General features: G+C 51.6%; 2 protein-coding genes across 2 annotated transcripts; one reads left to right on the top strand and one right to left on the bottom strand.

The window, feature by feature from the left end:
• Positions 1 to 339: 339 nt before the first annotated feature.
• Zbtb4 (zinc finger and BTB domain containing 4) lies at positions 340 to 20,931 on the top strand. Its single transcript, XM_038328871.2, is given in 9 exon segments — positions 340 to 2,907; positions 14,405 to 14,471; positions 14,877 to 15,080; positions 15,082 to 15,129; positions 15,132 to 15,284; positions 15,286 to 15,327; positions 15,329 to 15,930; positions 16,534 to 17,553; positions 17,555 to 20,931. Coding segments are annotated over 7 exon segments (2,979 nt in total). The 5' UTR covers positions 340 to 2,907; positions 14,405 to 14,471; positions 14,877 to 14,885; the 3' UTR covers positions 18,474 to 20,931.
• Slc35g6 (solute carrier family 35 member G6) lies at positions 1,374 to 2,886 on the bottom strand. The gene is made up of 2 exons (XM_038328872.1): positions 2,830 to 2,886; positions 1,374 to 2,393 (listed from the first exon to the last, which is right to left on the bottom strand). The coding sequence occupies exons 1-2, from the start codon at positions 2,884 to 2,886 to the stop codon at positions 1,374 to 1,376; spliced, it is 1,077 nt and encodes a 358-aa protein (XP_038184800.1).
• Positions 20,932 to 22,989: the final 2,058 nt, after the last annotated feature.

Below are 22,989 nucleotides of genomic sequence, written 5' to 3'. Positions count from 1 at the left end.
CGCTACGGGGCCGCCCGCACGGGCTTGCACGGAGCGCGCGCGCCGGAGTTGTTGACCCTCGGGCTCGGGCTCCCTGGTTGGGTGTTCTTTTGACGTGACAGGAGGAGGAGAATTTTTTCCGATCCTGTCGCCTCCCTCCCCGCCGATTTCCCGGGCACTCAAGCTTAGGGCTCGCAGAATCGAGGACAAAGTCAGGCCACCTTTACTCGGCTTTGGAGTACAGGCTCCTTTGCCGCCGAAGTGCCTCATTAATGTCGCCCCCCCCCCCACACCTGGGAAATGGTTTGCTCGACGCGTCGGCAATGAAGGCGGGGCCTGTCGAGGCCTCCGGAGAGTGTTCCGGAGAGGGAGGGAGGGAGAGACGGGCCGGCCCTCGGTCATGAATATTCAGTTTTTCGCTGGTTTATGCACAAGACAAACAAGATGGCGAGTCCCAGCGATTGAAAGCTGATACTTGTCGTGAGGCCTCCCGGGGTGGGGTGGCACCTCCTGTCCTCTAATGGAGAGCTGCACGGAGCCCTGACCTTGGATCTCCAGCTGCAAAGCTAAAGGCCTGTTCTGGAAATAAGGATGGCTGCTACCCGAGAGCCGCAGATCACGCGACCGAGTCTGTCCGAGTAAAGCAGATTAGTGGCCGGGGCAGAAAACGAAAATCCTGGGGAATTTGAGGTCAAAAAGGAATATGAGCTTTTAGGAAATTCTCCTTTCAGAAATAAGGAGGCGGCTGATGGTCTCAAGGAGTCTCCAATAAAGGCGTGTTTCCACTCTCTCCAGTGCAGAGACGGTACCAACAGCACGGCCACAGTGATCCACGTTTGATGTCAGTGTTACGTCACCATCCGGACAGGGAGCCCAAGGGAAAAGGAACCCTCCCCTCCCCCAGAGCCGTAGCTGGCTGTTTGCCTGACAACCTGCGCACTTCATTCCTAACGCTCTTTCCTGTTTGTGGGATTATTCACCAGGGACCACTACCAGACGTCCCTTGGATCTGAGACCTCACTGCTTAACTATATGGCCTTATCCCTTGACCCCATGCCCTGCTGGCTTCCTGTGCCTCAGGTGTTCCCTCTCCATCGAGTCCCAAGTCACCCTGAATCCCAGGGCATCCCTTTCGGGTTTTGTTTGTTTTTACATTTTTATTGTGTGTGAGCATACCACAGCGCGCCTGTGGAAAGGATCATTTGTAGAAGTCAGCTCTCTTCCTCTCCATGACAGCGAACTTGTCAGGCTTCCTAGCGCTAGGCTGTGCTTGCTGAGCCATCTCCCCAGCTCTACACCAATTCTTTTGGAGACGTTTGTTCTTCCATGATTTTTATTCCGGTCTCTCCTTCTATTTGCCGGTCCCACCCTCCCCCAGGCTCTCAAGTCTGATTTCACTCCTCCATCTGCCCATCCTTCTCACAGCTGAGGTTCTGGACAGTGATGATGGCAATGCTGCCCAACACAACCCCCGCTCCCATGATGTCAGAAGGTGTCACGGTCTCATAGAGCACATAGTACTGCAACATCAGGGCCACCACCACCTCCGAGTGCAGGACAGCACATACCAGGGCAGGGTGGGCCTTGGTGACCGCATAGCTCACACACACAAAGGAAACCAACGCAAGGAGCCCCACTGCCACCACGCAGCTCCAGCTCAGAGGGTCTCGGGGTAGCACAGGTGTCTGTAGCACAAAGAGGCCTGGTACAGAGACCATCAACCCCACCAGGCCGAATAGGAAGGCCACTGTTGGGAGGCAGGACGGGAAGTGTAGAGAGCGGTAAATCTGCAGCCCCAGTGACAGTGCCAGACCCCCCAGGAAAGCCAGTACATAGCCCAGGGCTGTGTAGAGGCCCGTAGTCCCCTCTTGCAATGTGCCTAGTCCAGGTCCCACAATGATGATTAGTCCAAGGGTGCTGCCGAACAGGCCACACCAGGCGTAGCCGTTGAGACCTTGGCTCTCCAGGCAGAGTGCTAGGAGGGCAGAGCACACGGTGGAAGAGCCTTTGCGAACAGTGACTGCGTTGCCAGCAGGCACCACCTGCACCGCGCTGTAAGCACATCCAATGCTGAGGACGTTGAGCATGGCGTGAAGGAAGGCCCGAACCCGGACAGCAGGAGGTCCTAGCAGCGGATCACCACGAAACTTAAGTAACAAGGCAATGGGGAGGTGGAAGAGGCATCGAAAGATGAGCAGCTCCAACGAGGGCAAGTGGGAGGTCTGGTAAGCCATACGGGAGAACGGGCCCACGAAGCCAGCAGACAGGCCTCCACCTAGCAGGGCCACAAACAGGCCCTTGGTAGCATCAGAGGGCCCGCAGCGATGGTGAGAGTTCGAGAGGAAGCTGACTGGAGTGGAGGGCGGTGATGGCTGGGTGAAGTCAGGTAAGTTGAAATAGGGATGGCTGGCATCCTGTTAGGAAGAAAGGAGCTTGGACATGAGGGTAACCACAGCCTGGGCAACTTGGGGTAAGGTGAGTGCCAGGTTGAGATCGTGGACCCTTCAGGATAGTAGAGGAGCTCATGGGAGCTAGAAAGGGCCTAAAGATGGATGAGGTGGTACAATGTGGGCCATGAGCATCTAAAGCAGGAAGCAGGGAGGGGGGGCGTCTTGCAGCATCATGTCTCTCTGGGAGCATCAAGTTCCTGGGAGGAAAACAGAGGACCCAGGGATACTCTGTTCGTTTGAGGAAAGGGAGTTAGCTGCAAATGTTATGTATCCATATGATGTCACAGGCTCCCAGGACTTCTGGGTATATCATTATGAATTTCACTTGTAGGCGTCTCCAGGACCACTGGGAAGTTTAGAGGAGGATGCTGACCGTTGCCCCTTTTGTCCCGATACTCACCGTCTCTTTTTGGACTTCCTCCTCTCTTCCTGGGGTCCCCTTCAGAGCTCCAGCCATTGTGACTTGCCTGGAGTGGGGGTAAGGTTCTTCCCTGGAACCTTCCTGAGGGGGTGGGGAGGGACTGTTTTCTCATAAATTCCAACTCTGGTCTGTTGTTACTGTTTATTTTGTGGGTTGGTTTATGGTTTTGGTTTGGGGTGAGTTTGGGGGGTAAAGGGGAAAGAGACAAGCTCTTTCTGTAGGCCAGGCTGTTCTGGAATTCTCTGTGTTGTCCGGGCAGATCACAGGTGTACACCACTGTCCCAGGCTTGTTTTCTATCCTTGTTGCTATGACTCCAGGTTCATTCTCATTCTCTGTCTGCCTTCCTTCTCTCTCTCTCTCTCTCTCTCTCTCTCTCTCTCTCTCTCTCTGTTCTGTAATAAAACTGCTTTTGGTTGATGTTGCCTCATTTTATAAGGGTTGTATTTTTTGTTTGTTTCTGTACGTGTGTGTGTGTGTTCATGTCCATACATGACACATAGAGGGTGACATTAAGTATTTTTCTTTAGGTTATGTCTACCTCTCAATTTTTTTTCTAAACAGGGTCTCTTCGTTGACCAAAACTTGCCTAGTAGATTAGGCTGACTGGACAAAAAACCCCAGGGATCCATCCATCTCCCCCACTTCGTGATTTCGAGCATTACATGTTTGGCCTCTCTCTCTCTCTCTCTCTCTCTCTCTCTCTCTCTCTCTCTCTCTCTCTCTCTCTCTCTCTCTCTCTCTCTCGTTCTGGTGTATTTGTGCAGGCCATAAGCGTGAGTATGGGCACAGGTGTGACAGTGAGCATGTAGAGGTCAGAGAACAGCTCAGGTGTCTGTCCTTACCTTCTGCCTAGTCTGAGTCTTGCTGTGTGCTTTAGCAAATGTCAGAATTGCTGGCCTGAGAGCTCCAGAGGATCCTACCGACTCTGCCTTCCATCTCATCATTGGAGGAGAGCTGGGTTTATAAAAACGAATACTATGTCTGGCTTTATGTGGGGCTTAAAGATTTAAACTCCAAGCAATCTTCCCAACTTTTTTCTTGAGTCCAGGTCTTCATTTCATGTTTGTTTGATAGCACTTTACCAGGTGAGCTGTCTATCTCCCCAGCTCTCTTTTGTTTCTTTATTATTATTATTATTATTATTATTATTATTGGTTTTTTTGAGACAGGTTTCTCTGTGTAGCTTTGGCAATCCTGGAACTCATTCTGTAGACCAGGCTGGTCTTGAACTCACAAAGATTCGCCTGCCTCTGCCTCCGGAGTGCTGGGATTAAAGGCATGCACCACCACCACCCGACCTTTATGCCTATTTTTTTAGTTTTATTTTGTGTGTGTGGGTGTTTTGCCCACGTGTATGTCTGTGTACTATATGTGAATTTGGTGCCCTTGGAGGTCAGAAAAAGGGGCCATATCCCTTGAAATGAATTACAGATGTTTGTAAGCCGCCATGTGAGTTCTGAGAGTTGGACCTGAACAAGCAGTCAGTGCTCTTAACCACTGAACCATCTTTATAGTCTCAGTTTCTTTTTTGAAAAAAGTTAGTGTGTGGGCAGGCGTGATGGCCCATACCTCAAATCCCAGCATTTGGGGAGCAGAAGAAGAACTTTGTGAGTTTCAGGCCAACCTGATCTACAGAGTGATAGACAGAATTCCAGGCCAGCCAGAGCTACACAGTGAGACCTTGCCAGAGCGGGAGGAAAAAGGAAGAAAGAAAAAGAGCCTGTGTGGGTACGTGCATGTGAGTGTACAGTGTGAACCAGCTCTCCAGACCCAAGCTGTATTTTATTTTTAACTGTGTGTGAGTGCATCAGTGTTAACAGGATGTGCATGAATGCGGGTGCCTGCCGGGGCCAGAGATATCCTATCCCTTGGAGCTGGAGTTACAGGAGAGTGTGAATGGCCTGACTTAGACGCTGGGAATTGAACTCTTGGATCATCTGCAAGAGCACTACCCTCTCTTAACCACTGAGCAATTTCTCTAACCCTCAGTTCCTGCTTTTTTTGATCCAAGGTCTTGCCCAGGCTGGTCTCAAACTCACTAGTACTCTGTGGAATGTGGCCTTGAAATCTGGTCTTCATGCTATCCTCTCCCAGAGTGCTTGGGATTGTAGGCATGGGGCACCATGCTTAGCTTCACAAATGTTTGAAGGAGTGTTGGGGTGGGTTGGTTTGTTTCATTGCTGCTGTTGTTTAGGAAAAGGGTTGCTGTGTAGCTTGTATAGGTCTGAGTGACTTGGAATTTGCTAGACCTTGAGCTTGCAGTGATCTTCCTGTCTCTGCTACCTTAATACCTGAGCCACCATGTTCCACACGGAGAATTCTGAGAGTTTGCACCTCTGTCTCCTGATGTTTTTTTGTTTTTGTTTTTGTTTAGGGTGGGGTTGTTTTTTGTTTTTTTGAGATGGGGCTCTCACTTTGTAGCCCAGGTTGGCCTCCAGCTCACAGAGATCCGTCTGCCTCTGCCTCCTAGTAGCATCATGCCAGACCTCTCCAGAGTTTTAAATTTTGCACCCAGGGAGGAGTCCGTAGGATTGTCCCATTGACAGTTCAGGAATATGTTTCTTGTGTGTAGTGTATTATGTCCATTGACAGTTCAGGAATGTTTCTTGTGTGTAGTGTATTATGCTTCTTATGTTTCTTATGCTTATGGTATGCAGTGCAGGAGACCCACACCAAGACCTGCGTTTATATGCAAGGACCCAGAAGTGGGTATTTCCACTGGTTAAGATCAAATTCCAAGCTTCATGTTTATCTGCACTAGTGATCATTCATGTAAGGCCCCATTATGCCACATTAGGGCCTTCCTTGCCTGTGGGTCAGATGAAAATCCGTAGGCATTCCTAAAGGGGTGCCCCAGGGCTATTGCTCTCTGAGGATGCTGACTCTGGGTCTATAGGTTCCACTGGGCCCAGTTGTGAGTCTACCGTGTTGTATGTCTGCGAGCCGGGAGAACGTGTATGGTGTGCGTGTCTGTGGTGAGCAAATGTGCACACGCAGCAAGCTCTAGGCAGTGTGCACCCCTGAGTGAAGAATGTGCAGAGGGAAGGGCGGGCGTGGGGGTGAGTCCCTTCCCAGGGAGTGAGTGGTCGAGGGCAGTACAGCCCGGCCACCGCCCCGGCAAGGTGTTCACCCAGCGCCGTTTGTTTCCCTGCATGGGATCCACCGGGCCAAGGCCATCGGACACCAGAGCCCAGGGTCGGTGTCGGCTGCGCTGCGCTGTGCTGGCTTCCTCTCTGCAGCAGCAGCGGCGCTGGGGGGGGGGGGGGAGGGGAGACTGTTTCCGGGGGTGGGGGTGGGGGGAGGACCGGGGCGAGAGGGGGGGAGCCGATGATGTCAGTGGCGGCGGCGGCGGCAGCGGCAGCGGGGCTGGGCCGGGGCCGGGCGCTAGGGGGGCCGGGGCAGGAGCTGGAGCCGGAGCTGGAGGAGGGCGAAACCCGAGTGGCCGGGGGCGGCCACGGTGATGAGCCCGGCCTGGCGGACGCGGCGCCATCGCAGTCAGGTTGGCCCCGGGGCGAACCGGGCAGGGTTAGGGCGGACGGGAGCCAACTACCTTGGCCCCCTCTCTCCGCTGCCCGGCGCCGCGGGGGCCCGGGCCGCGCCCCGCAACCGCTCCCCTTCCAGGTTGAAATAGGGGCGCAGGGGTCGGGGGCTGGAATAGGCCCCGCCCCCGGGCGCGCACGGCGCTGGGGAGCGACTTAAGGGCGCCCGGGTATGGCGTCCAGCGAGCCGCGGCTGGGGGACTTGGTCTCCTAAGGCCATGGAGAGGGTCTCAGTCACTCCACTTAGGAAGGATTAAATTCTGCAGCCCCATGTCCCCCTCCCTCTGTGGGGCAGGTTGGGGGTGGGGTGGGGCGGGTGTGATCCCGGGCAAGCGCTGCAAGCTTCTGGAAGAGCGATGGCGTAGGAGCCAGGCAGAGAGGGGGAGGGGTGGCCCTCTGGGCGCCCCAGAGTTGGGGTGTGCAGGGTGCGCAGTGCGAGCAGGGGCCCGGAACCGCCGCGCCGTCGGGGCCGTGTTGTTGCTGTGAGTCTTAGAGGTTATGCCTCCTACAGTGCCGTGGGGCAATGTAAACTGCTCCTCCTGGGCACCACCGTTTGCTAGTTTGACACGGAGGGGTCTGTTAGTGCCCTCCCTGATACACAGAGATAGAAAGCCAGGAGGGGTACTCATTGGTCCAGAATTACAAGATTTGGCCCTTTAGCTTTAGGTGACAGATACCTTGAGTGTGGTGTCTGGGGGTTGTGTGTGTACTTTTGCCAGCATGTGTTTTCTTGTACATAAGTCTTGTGTTGCACATATAAATGTTTATTTTCTGTATAGCTGCATGTAGTGTGTGTGTGTGTGTGTGTGTGTGTGTGTGTGTGTGTGTTATGGGGGGCACCAGAATGCAGGGTGTATGTACCCATTTGAAGAGTGCAGTTGTGGACCTTTGAATCAGAAGGCATCGTGCCCGAGTTCCATTTCTGTAGTCCTACTGAGGCGTGGTCCAGTTGTGTGTTTGTGATGGGCAAGTTCCATGGGGGCTGCATGTCTGGAACTCAGGTCTACTCATCGGCAGGAGCATGAGAAACTGAAGCCTGTGGTCCACTGGCACCGGTGCAAGGGACTCCGGGTGGGACATGCAAGATATGTTTATGGGATGATGGGCAGCCAAGCAAGGGGAAGGTTGCGTGTTTGCAACATTCTCCACGGGATTCTTTGTGACGTTGTTTGTGGGAGCCTGTCTGGGCTGTTGGGATCGGAGTCGAGCTGGTCAGAAAACACTTGGGAGGAGGGAGGTGGCATGACAAGGGCAATGTGGGCCTCAGACCCAGGAGACCAGTGGAAAGCTTCGAGTGTGTGTCCTCCTTCTGTGTGCTTCAGTGACGGATGAAAGGCTGCCCCGGAGATGTTATGGGAAGGTTGGGAGATAAAGGTTAACCAGAGCAGGAGCAGTAGGCATGGGTGTTGTTGGGTGGCACTGTTCTTCTTTTGTATGGTCTGTGTGTTTGTCCCTCACCCAGCATGCTAGGGCCATAGAGAGGAAAGTCCTGGCGCCTACAGGGGAAGTGAGTTTAGACAGAGTGGCTCCTGGGCCATGTTTATGTAAAGGCCGGGTGTGACTTTGTCACTAAAATGGAAAAAAGGATCATGAAGGTTTTAGTCTCCTCCGCCTGATCTGCCCTCTCCATCTCTCTACCCCCTTGCGGGTATCTGTGACGCACGTGGGGCCCTGCTCCGTGACAATGGAAGGGCTTTGGACAGAATTTGCTTGCTAAGCAGATTCTTTGGAACAGGTTTCCCTAACCACTGGGACCTGGTCCTGTGCAGGTGGGAGATACACTTGTATGCTTGCTCCGTTTATGTACAACACTGTGCACTGTGTCTACAGTAGGGGCGTGGAGGGCTTTAAGGCCATATCCTCTGTAATGGGCGATGGGGCTGGCTGCCCATGAGGCCTGTAGGACAAGTGTGAAACAGGAGCCCTGCACTGGAACTAAAGTGTCCTGGACCTCTACAACTTCCTCATGGGGACATTCTGAGTGTCCTGTTCCACATCTACACGATGGGACTAATGCCCTACAAACCTTCCTGCAGCATATGGAAAATAGACCCGATATATAGCAACAGAGTAGAAACTATTCGTGTGTCAGCCCCATCAGCCCTGCTGCTGCAGAGAATCCCCTGCTCCCAGCTTCACTAGTAACAGTAGCCATAAACAGTTGGCTTGCCCTAACTGTGCAGGCACTGGTCCCAGGCTTTTATGTACCATCGCTCATCCGTTCCTCACTCTGGCATCTGACTGCCTTGCTGAAACCCAGAGAAGTACTTTCCCTGAGTCACCTGGGTAGTGAGAGGCCATGAGGCTCCAGATATTGTCTCTTGACTCCTGTCCTCTGTGCTTCCTGGATCACTCAGCATGCACGTGCCTGCGCACACACCAGTTTGTGTAGAGCAAATCGCTTTTTTTTTTTGAGACATGGTCGTATACACTTTAGCCAAAACTAGCCTCTAATTACTCTTCTTGCCTCAACTTCTTGAATACTGGGATTACAGGCTTGAGTCATAACATCTGGCTTACCAATACTTTTTTTTTTATTTTTTAAAGATTTATTTATTTATTTTACGTGTTTGAATGTTTTGCTTGTACACCACGTGTGTGCCTGGTACCTTAGGAGGGCAGAAGATAGTGTTGGTTGGATCTTCTGCAGCTGCAGTTATGGATGGTTGTGAGCCACCATATGGATGCTGGGATTTGAACCTGGGTCCTCTTCAAGAACAAGTGTTCTTAACTGCTGAGCTCTCTCTCCAGCCCTTCACCAGTCTATTTTTGAAGACCTGTGTTCATAGACTGTGCTCTCAAGAGTCTCAGCCCAGGGTGTAAGACTCTGAGTATCTGTGGCTTTGTTTTGTGGGTGCTGACTGGGGGCACTGAATGTTGATTAATCAGGAAGAGGATTGTTCTTGTCTTGTGAGTCAGAAAGGGCAAAGGAGATGATGGATTTTAGTTCAGTCTTAACAGATTGGAGGGATGTTGGGAAGAGGTCAAGGAAAGGGCATAAAGTGTGTGTGTGTGTGTGTGTGTGTGTGTGTGTGTGTGTGTTTCATGCACTTGAATGTGTCGGTACAAGTGCCCAGTGCACATGTGGAGGCCAGAGCAAGACCTGGTTGTCTTCCTCTATTGACGTCTGCCTCATTGGCTTGAGAAAGGTCTAACATTGACCCAGAATTTGCCATTTTGCCTAGCTGACCAGCCAGTGAGCCCTCAACCCGTCTTTGCCCTCCAGTGCCGTTGTGACAGGTACAGGGTCATTCCCCAACTTTTTATATCGGTGCTAGGGATTTGAACTCAAGCGCTCTTACTCACAGAACTCTCTCCCCATCCCGGATTGTTTCAATTATATGTATTTATTTCTGTTTGCACACATGCCACAGTGTACATGTAGATAGAGTTCAGACGGCAGCTTGCAAGAGTTAGTTCTCCCCTTGTACCGTGTGGATCCTGGGGACTCAGATTTGCAGGCGTGTGGGACATTGCCTAAACCCTTTGGGAGATCTTGCTCTAGCTTTCGTGTTTTTGAGATAGGGTCTCAAAATGTAGCCCAGGGTGGCCTTGAACTCTCCGCAGTCCTTCTGAGTACTGGGATTACAGGCAGGTACTACCAGACCCAGCTTCCAAGGGCCATTTTCAGCCCAGGAGTTACTCTAGGCTGCAGTTAGTGCTAAGGACTCTCAGTGGAAGAGGTAAACCAACAGGCAAGTAGATAGCGTGTAGTCCATTGCCTTGATCCACCTGAGTGTTAACAGGAGCTTGAACTAGTTTGGCAGCTGGGGGACTTGACAAGGCTTGTGAGCCATTCCCATGCAGTTTCAGCCGGACTTGGTGACTGCTGGATTTGGGAGCAAGGGAAAGGGTGGAGTCAGATGTGACACAGTTAGCACTTCGCACGTGAGAGTTTGTGTGGTGGTTTATGTAACCAGCTGGCCTGCTATAGGCTCTTCAGGGCAGGACCCAGCTGTATGGCAGAGGAAAGATTCAGCATCTGGGGTCATCCAAGCATAGATTCAAAATTTGGCTGTTATTCACAATCTATGTGACCTTGAACGAGGTTTATCCTCTCTGACTTTCCTTTTCTGTAAAACTGGGAGAATATAAATACCTACTATGGCCTATTGTGGCTGGCTATGAGGATATAATTAAATGAAACGATGAACCTCTAGAAAACTGAATCTCTCAAATGCCAAGGTATGGTCATCACCCCAACTCCAAGGATGACTTCTTTTTTGAGAGCAGACACTCCAGAAAGAAAAAATTTTACTTGTTTTAGAAATGTTTCATTATATAGCCCAAACTAACTTCAAATCCATGCTCTTTTGGACACAACTTCCAGAGTGCTGAGATTAAAGGCCTGTGCCACCAACACAAATCCTGCCATTCTGGCATCCCTGTCATCATTCTGGACAGGGTGGGACCAAGGCTATGCTAGGGAGGTGTCCTATCATTGTGGTGTACCTTTAACCTCTAGATTTTTTTTGACATCTCATTATGCACTAGGCACTGTTCTAAGTACAAAATACTTGAGCAAGCAGCATAGTCAAATTCCCTACCCCGCTCTCCTTGGAGCCCACATTCTAGAGATAAACGAGCAATGTGCTTTACTAGTGACATGCGGGGAAGTACAGTTGGGGAGGGAAACACGAGGTTTCATGAGGTGATCTGGAGAACAGCAGGAAGCATCCTGGTATGTGTGCTTAGTGGCGCTCTGAGGCCATTCAGTCCGTTAGGAGTAGAGAAATGTAGGTCAGTGATAGAGGGCTTCGCTAGCATGCCCGAGGCCTTGGGTTCAATGGCCAGTAACACACACGCACGCACACACGCACACACGCACGCAGAGGACAAACAAATAAGACTTTAAAACCACAGAACCACCAAACCCATCTTTTCAAAATTATATTTATTTACTTAATATGTATGGGTATTTTACCTGCATGCATGTCTACTATCATGTACCAGAAGAAGACACGAGATTCCCCTGGAACTGTAGGTATGGACTGTTACAAGCGGCCATGTGGGTGCTGGGAATTGAAATTGGGTCCTCTGGAAGAGTAGTGCTCTTAACTGTTGAGCCATCTCTCCAGCCTACCACCAAATTCATCTTGAAGAGCAAATTCTGCCTTTTTTTTAAAAAGATTTATCTATTATGTATATAGTGTTCTGCCTGCATGTATGCCTGTTTGCCAGGTTACAGATGGTTGTGAGCCACCATGTGGGTGCTGGGAATTGAACTCAGGTCCTCTGGAAGAGCAGTCAGTGCTCTTAACTTCTGAGCCATCTCTCCAGCCCTGCCTTTTTTTTCTTCATCACTTTCTTCCCCATTCTCCAGGACTAAGATCCAAGGAGGGGTACAGTCATCCCTTGGTAACCATGAGAGGTTGCTTCCAGAGTACCCCATGGGTATTGAAATCCTTAGGTGTTAAAGTTGCTTATATAAAATATAAAATGATGTATTTCTGTAATCCCAGCACTGGGTACGATCAGGAAGGGGTTCAAGACCATCCTTGATCACTTCAAGGTTTGAGTTACATAAGACCCTGTCTCAAACAAAATGGCATAGTAATTGCATCTAAATTATATACATCCTCCCATTTACTTTGTTATCTCTTAAAATGTTTAATGTCACATACATTCCACATGAATAGTTTTGCGAGTGTTTGTTTTATTTTACTTTGTTTGTTTGTTTTGATTCAGAGTGCTCCTATGTGGCTCTGCTGGCCTGATATTCGGATATGTAGATCAGGCTGTCAGTGAGCTTGCTGTGGTCCTTTTGCTCCTCCTTCCCAGTGCTGTGCGTACAAGCATGTTCCACCACAGCTGTTTAAATAGCTGTTCTGTTGTGCTGTGTAGAGACTGATCAGAAGAGAAGGAAGTCTGTGTGCTCAGTAGAGGAGCAGCACTTTGGAATAGTGTTGATCCCTGTTTGGTTGAGCCTACAAGTGAGGAGCTCATTTTACCTTTTCCACCCTGCACAGTGGGAACGAGTTATCACCCTCTCCATACAGACAAGGACACTGATATAAAGGTTGTCACTTTTTCAGGATCACATAGCTAGTGTCACCATCTCCCACCACCCCTTTGAGGGCACTGACCAGTGAGGAGTCAGATGAATTGGTCTAAACTCCAGGATCAGATAACCACATGGGTACATCCCCTGACCCGAAGATGAGTTTTGCAGTGGCTAACCTCTTCACAGTGGTTAAAATGAGATGGTGTGCATAACATATTTTGCTATACGTTGCCCATAAGTAAATGGCACTCCAAAGTGTGTAGTAATAATGATTTTGGATGACAGTTAAGGGCCAGGCCAGTTTTGGGTCTGTGCAGTTCTAAGAAGCACCAACAGGCTCTCTCCCACACCATGGCAGTCTACACACAGGTGCATACCTGCCGGCACCCATCTTGTGGCAATCCACACACGGGTGCATACCTGCCAGCACCCATCTTGTGTGTGGCAAATCACACATGGGTGCATACCTCCTGGCACCTGTCTTGTGACGTGGTGCGGTGGGGGGAGGGGCTGGCTGGCCTCATGAATGGGGACTAGAACCAAACTGACTTTGCTCGTCTTTACATGGCTTCCTAGAAGAAGGAGTCACCTAATTTTCACAGAAGTTCTAAGTAGGCTGGCTATGTTCTGTGGGGGCTAACATCCTTCATTGCACTGTTCTGAAGTCACTGGAGGCGTTGAAGCCAGACTTCATAGGGTCCAATCCCAGGCTAACTACTAACTGGCTGGCCAGCCTTGAGCAAGCTTCCTAGCATGCCTGAACCCCTAGCATCTTAAAGTGAGCCCAGCTCACGTGATCAGGAAAATGAAACAGTGCAAACGCAGTGCTGAGGCTGTCACAGAGGGAGTAGAGACACAGTGCAGACAGCAGATGAGGCGGGCTCCGTCCCCAGCACTCGCGCCATAGCCGCAGTGCCGCAACAGACGGGACAACACTTGGGCTCTTGTTCTGCGCCTGGCGCCATGATTACAGCGTTGGACTAGTGTCCGGTTTAACCACCTTCCTTCTTGCCTGGAACAGCTATCAGCCTCGATACTATGGGCAATCAATGAGAAAGGAACATTTTGGGGATGATGAGAATTAGATGAAGAGCTTTCGAGGTGGGGACACTAATGAGGATATGTGACCCATGACATGTGGGGAGGAGCCAGAACTTCCTGGCTGCAATTGAGGGTGGATGAGGAGGACCCAGGCAGTCTCTGCTGTTTTTACCAGACATGTGACTTTGGATAGAAACGTGCCTGACTCTGGAACTCAGATCCTCAACGGAAAATGGGGACCTAAGACTTGCAGTGCCCGGCACTGCTGTGAACGCTCACTTGTGATTGTCATAACCTCAACGATGACCCTCTCAGCAAGAGGTGAAGTAGGGACCCCCCAGCTTTAAAGATTCGCAAGCCAAAGGTCTCAGAGTAAGGAGCGGGACTTAGAGCCCCTCACCCTTGTATGGTTACCTTTTTCCGGGGTCTGCTAGGACTAGAGCGAGCAGGGGTCACCTGGTACTTGGGCTAGAGAGCCCCCACTAAGATTCTGGGTCTGCAGTGTATAGAGGAGGCACACTCCTGATGGGAAAATCTCATCAGGCTAGCCAATGGACTAATAGGGGAACAGCTCTATTTTGATGTGTAAATAAGCCCACTGTGATTTTTTAAAAATGCATGATCTTTGATTTCTTTGAGGCTCGAGATTGGGCCAAAGGGATTAGAGTCCTCTGTGGAGGCGGTCCAGAGCCTGTGGGGTTGAACTGTGCCCTGTGGAGGTGCATTGGGGATAATGCAAATTGTCTTTCTCGGGCCAGCAGAGCAAGGCTCAGCGGTAATCTGTGACCTCCTTGGTCTGATTGGATTTGTCCAGATAGCCCTGACCGGCTCCAGGGAGGGGATCAGGGTCTTCAGAAGCAGCCTCTGTGTCTGTGACTTTGAAGTAACTGTTGCCCACGTCCTGGATAGTCTCCTTGTGAGGACCCTATCCTGTTCTTGATTTCTGACACAATTTCTGTTTCTCTGCAGAAGGAAAAGGCCAGGCTGAAGGAACTTGCTGAGCCACTGCTCTGCTCCATGTTGGCTATGTTCTCAGGTGAGAAGGTGCTGGGGAGGACTACAGTTAGGAAAAAGTAGACCCAAAGTAGGAGGCCAACAAGGAAGCCATCTTGTCCAGTACTGAAAATGGTTGGGTGTGACAAGCCTCCCCCTTCTACTGCTTTCTGTGAGTCTGGAGGTCATGACCACTTGACCGTCACTCTGACCTGAGGTATCCCTGGCCTCTTCTGGCCCAGATTGTTAGACATACTAGTCTTAGACATTGGTTGATTCTGGGTGGCTTAGTGTTAACCATGACTTCTGCGACCTGAGGTATTCCGCCTTCCAGCAGATTCTGGCCAGCCTCTAACTGTCCTCCATTCTTCGCCCTAGCCTCCGAGGCTCCTGACCTCAGCTCAGTCAGCCTCTGAGACTCTCCCTGGCCTCTCTTCCCCACGTCTAGGCTGGCGCCATGCCACCCCCTGCAGAGGTGACGGATCCGTCCCATGCCCCTGCTGTCCTGCATCAGCTCAATGAGCAGCGGCTCCGTGGCCTCTTCTGTGATGTCACCCTCATAGCTGGAGACACCAAGTTCCCTGCTCACCGCAGCGTCCTGGCTGCCTCTAGTCCCTTCTTCCGAGATGCCCTACTAGCTTCAGCTCCACTGCCCCCTCCCACCGGTCACTGGTGGCTCAGCTCCCCAGCCCTGCAACCACCGCAAGCTGCCTCTTCCTCCTCTTCCTCCTCTCCCCCTCCAGCCTCTCCTTACTCTTCAACCCCTCCACGGGTCCTAGAGCTGCCCGGGGTCCCGGCAGCTGCCTTTTCCGATGTCCTCAACTTCATCTATAGTGCCCGGCTTGCACTCCCTGGTGGGGGGAGGGGATGGGGCAGCTGTGGCCGAGATTGGAGCTCTGGGGGCGGCGGCTGGGTATCTCCCGCCTACAGGGCCTGGGGGAAGGAGGCGATACGTGGGTACCTCCTGCTCCAACTGCCCTGGCCTCCTCACAACCTGAAGAGCATGGTTTAGGGCTAGGACCTAGAGCAGATGGCCAGTGGGAGGGTGACAAAGCTGAGGCCCAGGCTCCTGACTCACAGCCCTCCTTGTCCCGGAGGCCCTTTCCCTGCCCCCGATGTGGAAAAAGCTTCATCCATCCCAAGCGGCTGCAGACACACGAGGCCCAGTGTCGACGGGGGTCCAACCCTCGGGGGTCTGCAGGACTAGGAGCTGGGGCCCCTGGCCCTGGGGGGCCTGCAGGAGTGGATACCTCAACCCTGCCACCACCAGTGGGCTTCAGAGATGGGCCCTGAGCATGTGTGAAGGGGTGGTGGGCCGGCCATGTGCTCTATGTGTGTGCGGCCTGCGAGCGTTCCTTTCCTTACGTGACCCTGTCCAGCCTGAAACGGCACAGCAATGTCCATTCGTGGCGGAGGAAGTACCCCTGCCGCTACTGTGAGAAGGTGTTTGCCCTGGCTGAGTACCGCACCAAGCACGAGGTGTGGCACACCGGGGAGCGCAGGTGAGTGGGCTCAGGTGGACAAGGGAGGGGCGGGCAGAATGCGGGGTCTAGAAAGCCATCTATCCACACTGGGATCTGTTCTTGTCTTGGTCCCAGCTTGCTGCCACTACCTGCCTCCTTCCAACCCCAGTTCCTTCACCTGATGCCAGCATCTTGCCTGCCCATCCAGGCTTGTGCTGTGGGCAAAGCTAGGATGGAAAGAGAAGTTTGCCCTCGCAGGAGAGGACTGTGGGAGTACAGGCCTGCCTGCTGGGACTTAGAGCATGCAGAACAGCACCTGATTTCCCCTTAGCATGCTCATTCTGTCGTTTGTACCACAGAAGGCATTTTGGAGGCTAAAATATGTGACTCTCCCCATTTCACAACAGAATAGCTGAGGCTGAGAGTTGGAGCTAGCCAGAGACAAGGTGCTGAGCTTGGTCTGGTTCTGCTCCAGAGGCTAGCAGGGTCTAGCAAGCAGCACGAAGAAGGGAGGATGAGCAAGCTGCTGGGGGAGTTAGAAGCTTGAGGGCTGCAGGTGATGGGGCAAGATGAGGCCCTGTCTTCAGGGCCTCTAACTCAAGTGGCTCTGTTCCTGCCCTATTCCCTGCTGTCCTGGCCCAGGTACCAGTGCATCTTCTGCTGGGAAACCTTTGTCACCTATTATAACCTGAAGACCCACCAGCGAGCCTTCCATGGCATTAGCCCCGGCCTCCTAGCCAGTGAGAAGACACCCAATGGAGGCTACAAGCCCAAGCTTAATACCCTCAAGCTGTACCGCCTGCTCCCCATGCGGGCAGCCAAGCGGCCATACAAGACCTACAGTCAGGGAGCCCCTGAGGCCCCTCCTTCTCCAAGCCTCCACACACCGATCCCTGCAGCAATGCCAGCCAGCCCCCCACTCCTGCCCCCACCTGCCCCAGAGCCTGGCCCTCCCCCCTCTGTCATCACCTTTGCTCATCCAGCTCCCTCTGTCATTGTCCATGGGAGCAGGAGCAGTGGTGGAGCCGGGGGTGGGCCAGCCAGCACAGGAGGGTCCCAAGCTGCCTCAGTCATCACTTATACGACTCCCCCAAGACCCCCCAAGAAACGAGAGTACCCACCTCCTCCCCCTGAGCCTGCAGCCACACCCACCAGCCCAGCCTCTAGCGCCACCAGCCCAGCCACAGCTGCAGGGCCAGCCTCAGCCACAGAGGAGGCCAAGGGCCGGAATCTGCGGGCTGGGAGGACTCTGACTTACACAGCCAAACCCGTGGGTGGGGTTAGTGGGAGTGGGGGTTCCCCCACAGGGACAGGCCGAGGCTCCTCTCAGCTTCAGGCTCCACCTCCACTGTGTCAGATCACTGTGCGAATTGGGGAGGAAGCCATTGTCAAGCGTCGCATCTCAGAAACTGACCTGCGTCCTGGAGAGCTGAGTGGAGAAGATGTAGAGGAGAGTGAGGAAGAGGACGAGGACGAGGAGGAAGAGGAGGACCAGGAGGAATCCAAGGCTGGAGGGGAAGATCAGCTCTGGAGGCCCTACTATTCATACAAGCCTAAGCGCAAGGCTGGCACTACTGTAGGTGGCCTCAGTGGGGTCAGTGGACTGCCCCGAGGAGGACGAAGACCACCACGCTGGAGGCAGAAGCTGGAACGAAGGGCCTGGAGAGAACCCCATCAGTGAGGGCCCAGGAGGACGAGGACGTGGTGAGCGTAGGCACCGTTGCGGGGACTGTGCCCAGACCTTTGCCACCCTGAGGAAGCTGAGGAAGCACCAGGAAGCCCACAGTGGGGGCTCCCATGGCTCCAGGACTGGGAGAAGGTCTTCCACCCGATTCACCTGCCCCCACTGTGCCAAGGTGTGCAAGACGGCAGCTGCCCTGAACCGACATGGGCAGAGGCATGCTGTGGAGCGGCCTGGGGGCACTCCCACACCTGTCATTGCCTACTCCAAAGGCAGCATTGGCACTAGGCCCACTGAGATCAAGGAGGAGGCTCCCCAAGAGATGCAAGTGTCTTCCTCAAGTGGGGAGGCTGGCAGTGGCAATGCTGCTGCTGCTGCTGCAGCCCCTGAAACTGCCTCTCTCCAGGACCCTGTCATCTCTGGGGGTGAGGAGCCCCCAGTAGCAGGTGTGGGCAACTATGTGTACCCACCTGTGCAGGAATTTCCCCTGGCCCTGATAGGAGGCAGCCGGGAGTCCTGTGGTGGCAGAGGAAAACCTGGGAATGCGGGGCCAGTGGGAGCTTCTGAGGGAGACCAGGTGGAAGGGCTGGGGACTGCCAAAGTCACCTTCTACCCTGAGCCGTACCCACTTGTCTATGGCCCCCAGCTCCTTGCTGCCTACCCTTACAACTTCAGCAACTTGGCTGCTCTCCCAGTTGCTCTCAACATGGTCCTACCTGATGAGAAGGGGGGTGGGGCCCTTCCCTTCCTGCCAGGGGTCTTTGGCTACGCAGTGAATCCTCAAGCAGCACCCCTTACTCCACCAACCCCACCTCCCCCAACTCTTCCTCTGCCAGTTCCCCCTAAGGGAATAGGGGAACCGGCAGGGGTTGAGAGAACCCAAAAGGGAGATGTGGGGTGAGCACTAAGGCCAGATCCCCTTTCACCAGATGCCACCCTCCCTGAGCTCCCCACCACTATCAGCTCCCTGGCTTCCCTGCCTCTTGGGAGCCCCATAACACTCTAGTGCAGGGATTTGGGGGCCCCTGGAGCTCAGGAGTCAGGCTGCTTTGTGTGATTGTAGTCTCCCCACCCCCTGAAAAGGGATTTTTGGTGGTTCCCCTCTCAGTCTTTTCCAGGGAATGGCCCCTGTGAGGGGAAGAGCCAGCTCCCATCCCTTCTCCAGCCCTTGGGGCAACTGAGCAATATACTTATCTGAATCTCTACTTACAGCCCCCACCAGCTCTGAATGTCTAACCTGCTCCCCTGATTTGTAAACCTGGGGAAGCTCACCTAATGATGCCTGCTGTTCCGAAGCTCTCTAAGCCCTTCCCCCATGCTTCCTAGCACATTCCATTCTTTGTGGCCCAGGGCCTGGACCAGACCATTGTGATATCCACCCACCAGCCTGGAAGCATGGCTTTGGATTCCGTTCTTCCCAAGGGGTGGGTTTTCTCTGTCCTTGTTTTTTTCATATTACGATGCCATGCTTCCTTGGCTTCCATGCCTTTGGATCTTCCATATTCCTTCCTGTGCTCCTAGACTTGGAGATGGCCTAACCCAATCCAGGTCAAAAGGAGGGTGGGAGGGTGTTTTCTACGACCGAGCACTTTCTCAGTACAGGGCAGGGAAATCTTGGGCCCTAACCTTTACCCCCCAAAATCCAGTGACTCCAGATTCTTTAAGACGAAAAAGGTGAATAGATCATATCTCTTCTGGCCTTTATACATGGCTTCTTTGGGGCTAAATCGAGTTTGAGCACCATGTCTGAAGCACTCCATGTAGGATGAAGAGACTACTTTCTCCCTGCCAGCCCTCACTATGGTTTCTTCTAGATTAGACCAAATAGCCAGAAAATCGGTGGGGGGTTAATGTGTGAGTAAACCCTCCACCCTTGCCTCTACCTTATCTCGTCTAGTGTCACTGTCCTTGCCAGTCACTCCAGATGGTTTCGAGGGCGCCATCCTTCTCTTCTGGTGGGCTTGGGGTATCCCCACCAACTATGCCTCCAAAAATAGCACCTTATACCCCATCTCTGACTCAGTTCCCCACACCCAAAGATCCCAGCCTAGGGATGGGGTGCAGGGATTTTAAATAGTCCCTGATCCCTAATTTGCACTAGTTAACCCTGGTTAGGGGTCCCTATGTTTCCTTACAGTGGGGAAGATAAATGTTTGTTCCTAATTCTTGTGGAAAAATGGGGCCTCCCTAATGTGTGATTACCCACCTCACCTTCCCCACAAAAAAAAGCTCACAGGGGAGAGCCAGTTGAGGGAGCAACTTTGATGTGGGAATTAGAGGAGCATGACTTTTAAAAAGAGAAAGACTGTTTTAATCAAAATGACAGCCTTTCTGTCAGCTACTGTTTTCAGGGGCCAAGATGGCTGCCCTCTGACCTCCCGTGGAGAGGACAAGCTCATGGCTTTGGAGGAAGATGAGTTTGGAAAGGCCAGGAGCGTCTTCCTGCCCCTTCCCAACCTCCCAGTACACAGGAAGGGGGAGGGTGTTGGACAGGCTTCCTGAATGTTAATCCTGGAGGGGCCGCTCCAGTCCTCCTCTTTCTCTTTGCACTTTTCTTGGTCTTGGCCACAGCCTGAGTGAAGAATTTCCTACTGAATGTACCAAGTTCCAGTTTTTAAGGGGGAAAAAGTTTCAAACAGGGAAATATGGGGGAAAAAAAAGAAAAAAAATCACTAAAAATTCCCATAAATCTTGTTTCAGGCACTTTAGAAAAACTGCAAAAAATACATAATAAAGAATACCTATATATATATATCTACACACAAATTATATATATAAATATATCTATATATACAGCGGAACCACAAGAGAGACTGAGGAAGGCCTGAAGGCAGGGGCAGCTATGACAAGTCTCCTGTCCCCTTCAGCTGTACTCCTCTGAGGAAGTCGGGAGAGTAAAGGGGTGAAAATGGACTGTGGAATTTGAATTTCAGAATAGATCAAAATTCCAAAACCACGCACCTTTTGGAAGAATCGAGATTATAAGTGTTTATTTTGTTTTTTAATATGGGTCAGGAGAATAGCTCCCAGAATTTGGCAACAAAGTTATGGCAAAGCAGAAACTTAAAAATATGTATTTGAGCTGGAAAGTTTCAATATGTGAGTTTCAGGTATTGGAAATTTTGGGTTTTGTCATTTGAAAATGATCAAGTCTTGTCAGCGTGTGCCCTCTTTCCCATGTTCCCTGGGAGAGGGTGACAGAGTGAGAAGGCCCCTGGCTCTGTACCACAGCACGCAAGATTTAGAATTCTAGCTCTGTACGTAGTGAGGACCCAGATTTAGAGAAACTGACCAATATTTATCTCCAGATTTGTGTGTGTTTCCAATTCTCTAGGCCAATAAACCAACAAGACAATGAACTCTGCTTTCAGTGGGAATCCAGGTGCGGTCATTTGTGTGGCTGATGGGTTTGGGGGCAGGAATCCTGAGACCTGTAGCCTAGTCTCCCTCCCAGGACGGATGTCTAGCATTGCGTTGATGTGAGTCTTGTCAACTCCAGGTGCGTCACTGTAATTGTGTAGCCGCTAGACACTGGCTCACTTTCATCTGACCTCCAGGTAGAGACATTAACTCAGGAGCTGGGATGTAGCTCAGTTGAGAGCTTGCCTAGCATGCAGGAAACCCTGGGTTTGTTTCTCAGTCCAACACAGTGGCACGTGCCTCTAATACAAGCACTTGGGAGGTGAACACAAGAGGATTAGGCGTTCAGGGCCATCCTCAGCTACACATAAAATTCCAGGCTAGCCTGGGCTTCACAGGCCACTTTCTCAAAATGCAGTGCCGCCTCCTTTAGAAACATCCTCAAGGAGTACAAGTGCTAGGCTCAAGACTTCTGAGTTCCAGCATAACCTTTGCCTTAAACTAGGTCCTACTCTTTTTCTAGTTTGAAGGTACACGGGGGCAGAAACTGTAGCGTGGCCATCGTCCACTAGTGTCCTCACTGGCTTCGTCTTGCCTGCTGTGTATTCCTCCCGTGTTGTGCAAGGGTGGTTGGGAACATGAGGAAGGCTGATAGGGTAGATGGGAGCTTCGAGGAATTCTGGCGAGAGCTCCCTGGCCAGAGTGGACAGCCACTGAGAAGCCCTAGCGGGTGGCCGCCAACAGCAGCTGAAGGTGTAGTGTGGCTTGAGTTTTGTAAACATTTTCAAGAGAAGCCTGAAACCCAATGTCTGTGAAATACACACATTCTAAAGGTACCAAGCTTCACATATTTTTCCTTTAATTTCATGTGTGTTTTGTTTGCATGTGGGTGCACCACATGTGTGCTGTGCCAGAAAAGAGGGGTAGTGGATCCCCTGGGGCTGGAGTTACATATGTGGGTGTGGGAATCAAACCCTGGTTCTCTAGAAGAGCAGCCAATGCTCTTCACCTCAGAATTATCTCTCTCCAGCCCTTAATTCAGATTTAAAATTATACGCCTTTAATACCAGCACTCAGGAAGCAGAAGCAAGTGGCTCTCTGTGAGTTTGAGGCCAGCCTTGTCTATATAAAGTTCTAGGCTAGCTGGGGCTACATAGCGAGACTCTGTCTCAAAAACAACCAAAACAAAACAGCCAGTAGGGCATGGTGATGCCCACCTATAATCCTAGTTACTCCAAATGCAAGAAGATGGAACGTCAGAGGCCGTGTAGGGAGTTGATGGCCAGACTGTACAATTTACTAAGACCCAGTTTCTAAAAACAAAACAGGCATGGTGGATTATGCCCATGATTCCAGTACTTAAAAGAGGCAGAAGTATCAAGAGTTCAAAGTTGTCTCGAGCAACAATAACAAAACCATGAACTCAAAAATGAAGGAAAAATAAGGGTTGGTAAGTAGTGACCTACTGTTTGCAAGGACCTGGATTCAATTTCAACTCCTCCAAAACCAATAAATATTGTAAGCCCAAGAACACAGGCAAAACAAAAACAAAACACCATTTCAAAGCTGGGACATAGGAATTCCCTATGGGTATATACTACTTTCGCTTCATTTTACAGATATAGAAACATCCTGAGTAGTTTAGTGGTATGTGCGCCAAAATTAGAACTTGAATAAGGTTGTTTGTATGAGACAGGCTCTCGCTCTGTAGCCTAACCGGGGTGAAACCCACAGCAGTCCTGCCTCAGCTTTCCAGTACTGGGATTCTAAGTCTGAGCCACTATGCCTGAAAATGAGAAAATGAGACCTCTCTCTCTCTCTCTCTCTCTCTCTCTCTCCTCTCTGTCTCTGTCTCTCTCCCTCTCTCCTCTTAATCTCTCTCAATCTAGACTGGTCTTAAACTTAAATTCAATATGTAGCCGACTTTGGTCTTGAATCCCCTTGCCTCTGTCTTCCAAGCTCTGGTACTACAAGCATTCACTACCACTCTTGGATCTTCTTTTTGTTTTGTTTTGTTTTCTTTTTTTTTTAAATATTTATTTATTTATTTATTATGT

This window comes from Arvicola amphibius, chromosome 4, assembly GCF_903992535.2.
Source record: "Arvicola amphibius chromosome 4, mArvAmp1.2, whole genome shotgun sequence".
NCBI lineage: Eukaryota > Metazoa > Chordata > Mammalia > Rodentia > Cricetidae > Arvicola > Arvicola amphibius.
The sequence above is the reverse complement of the archived record's forward strand: the minus strand, read 5'-3'. Positions and strand labels throughout refer to the sequence as shown.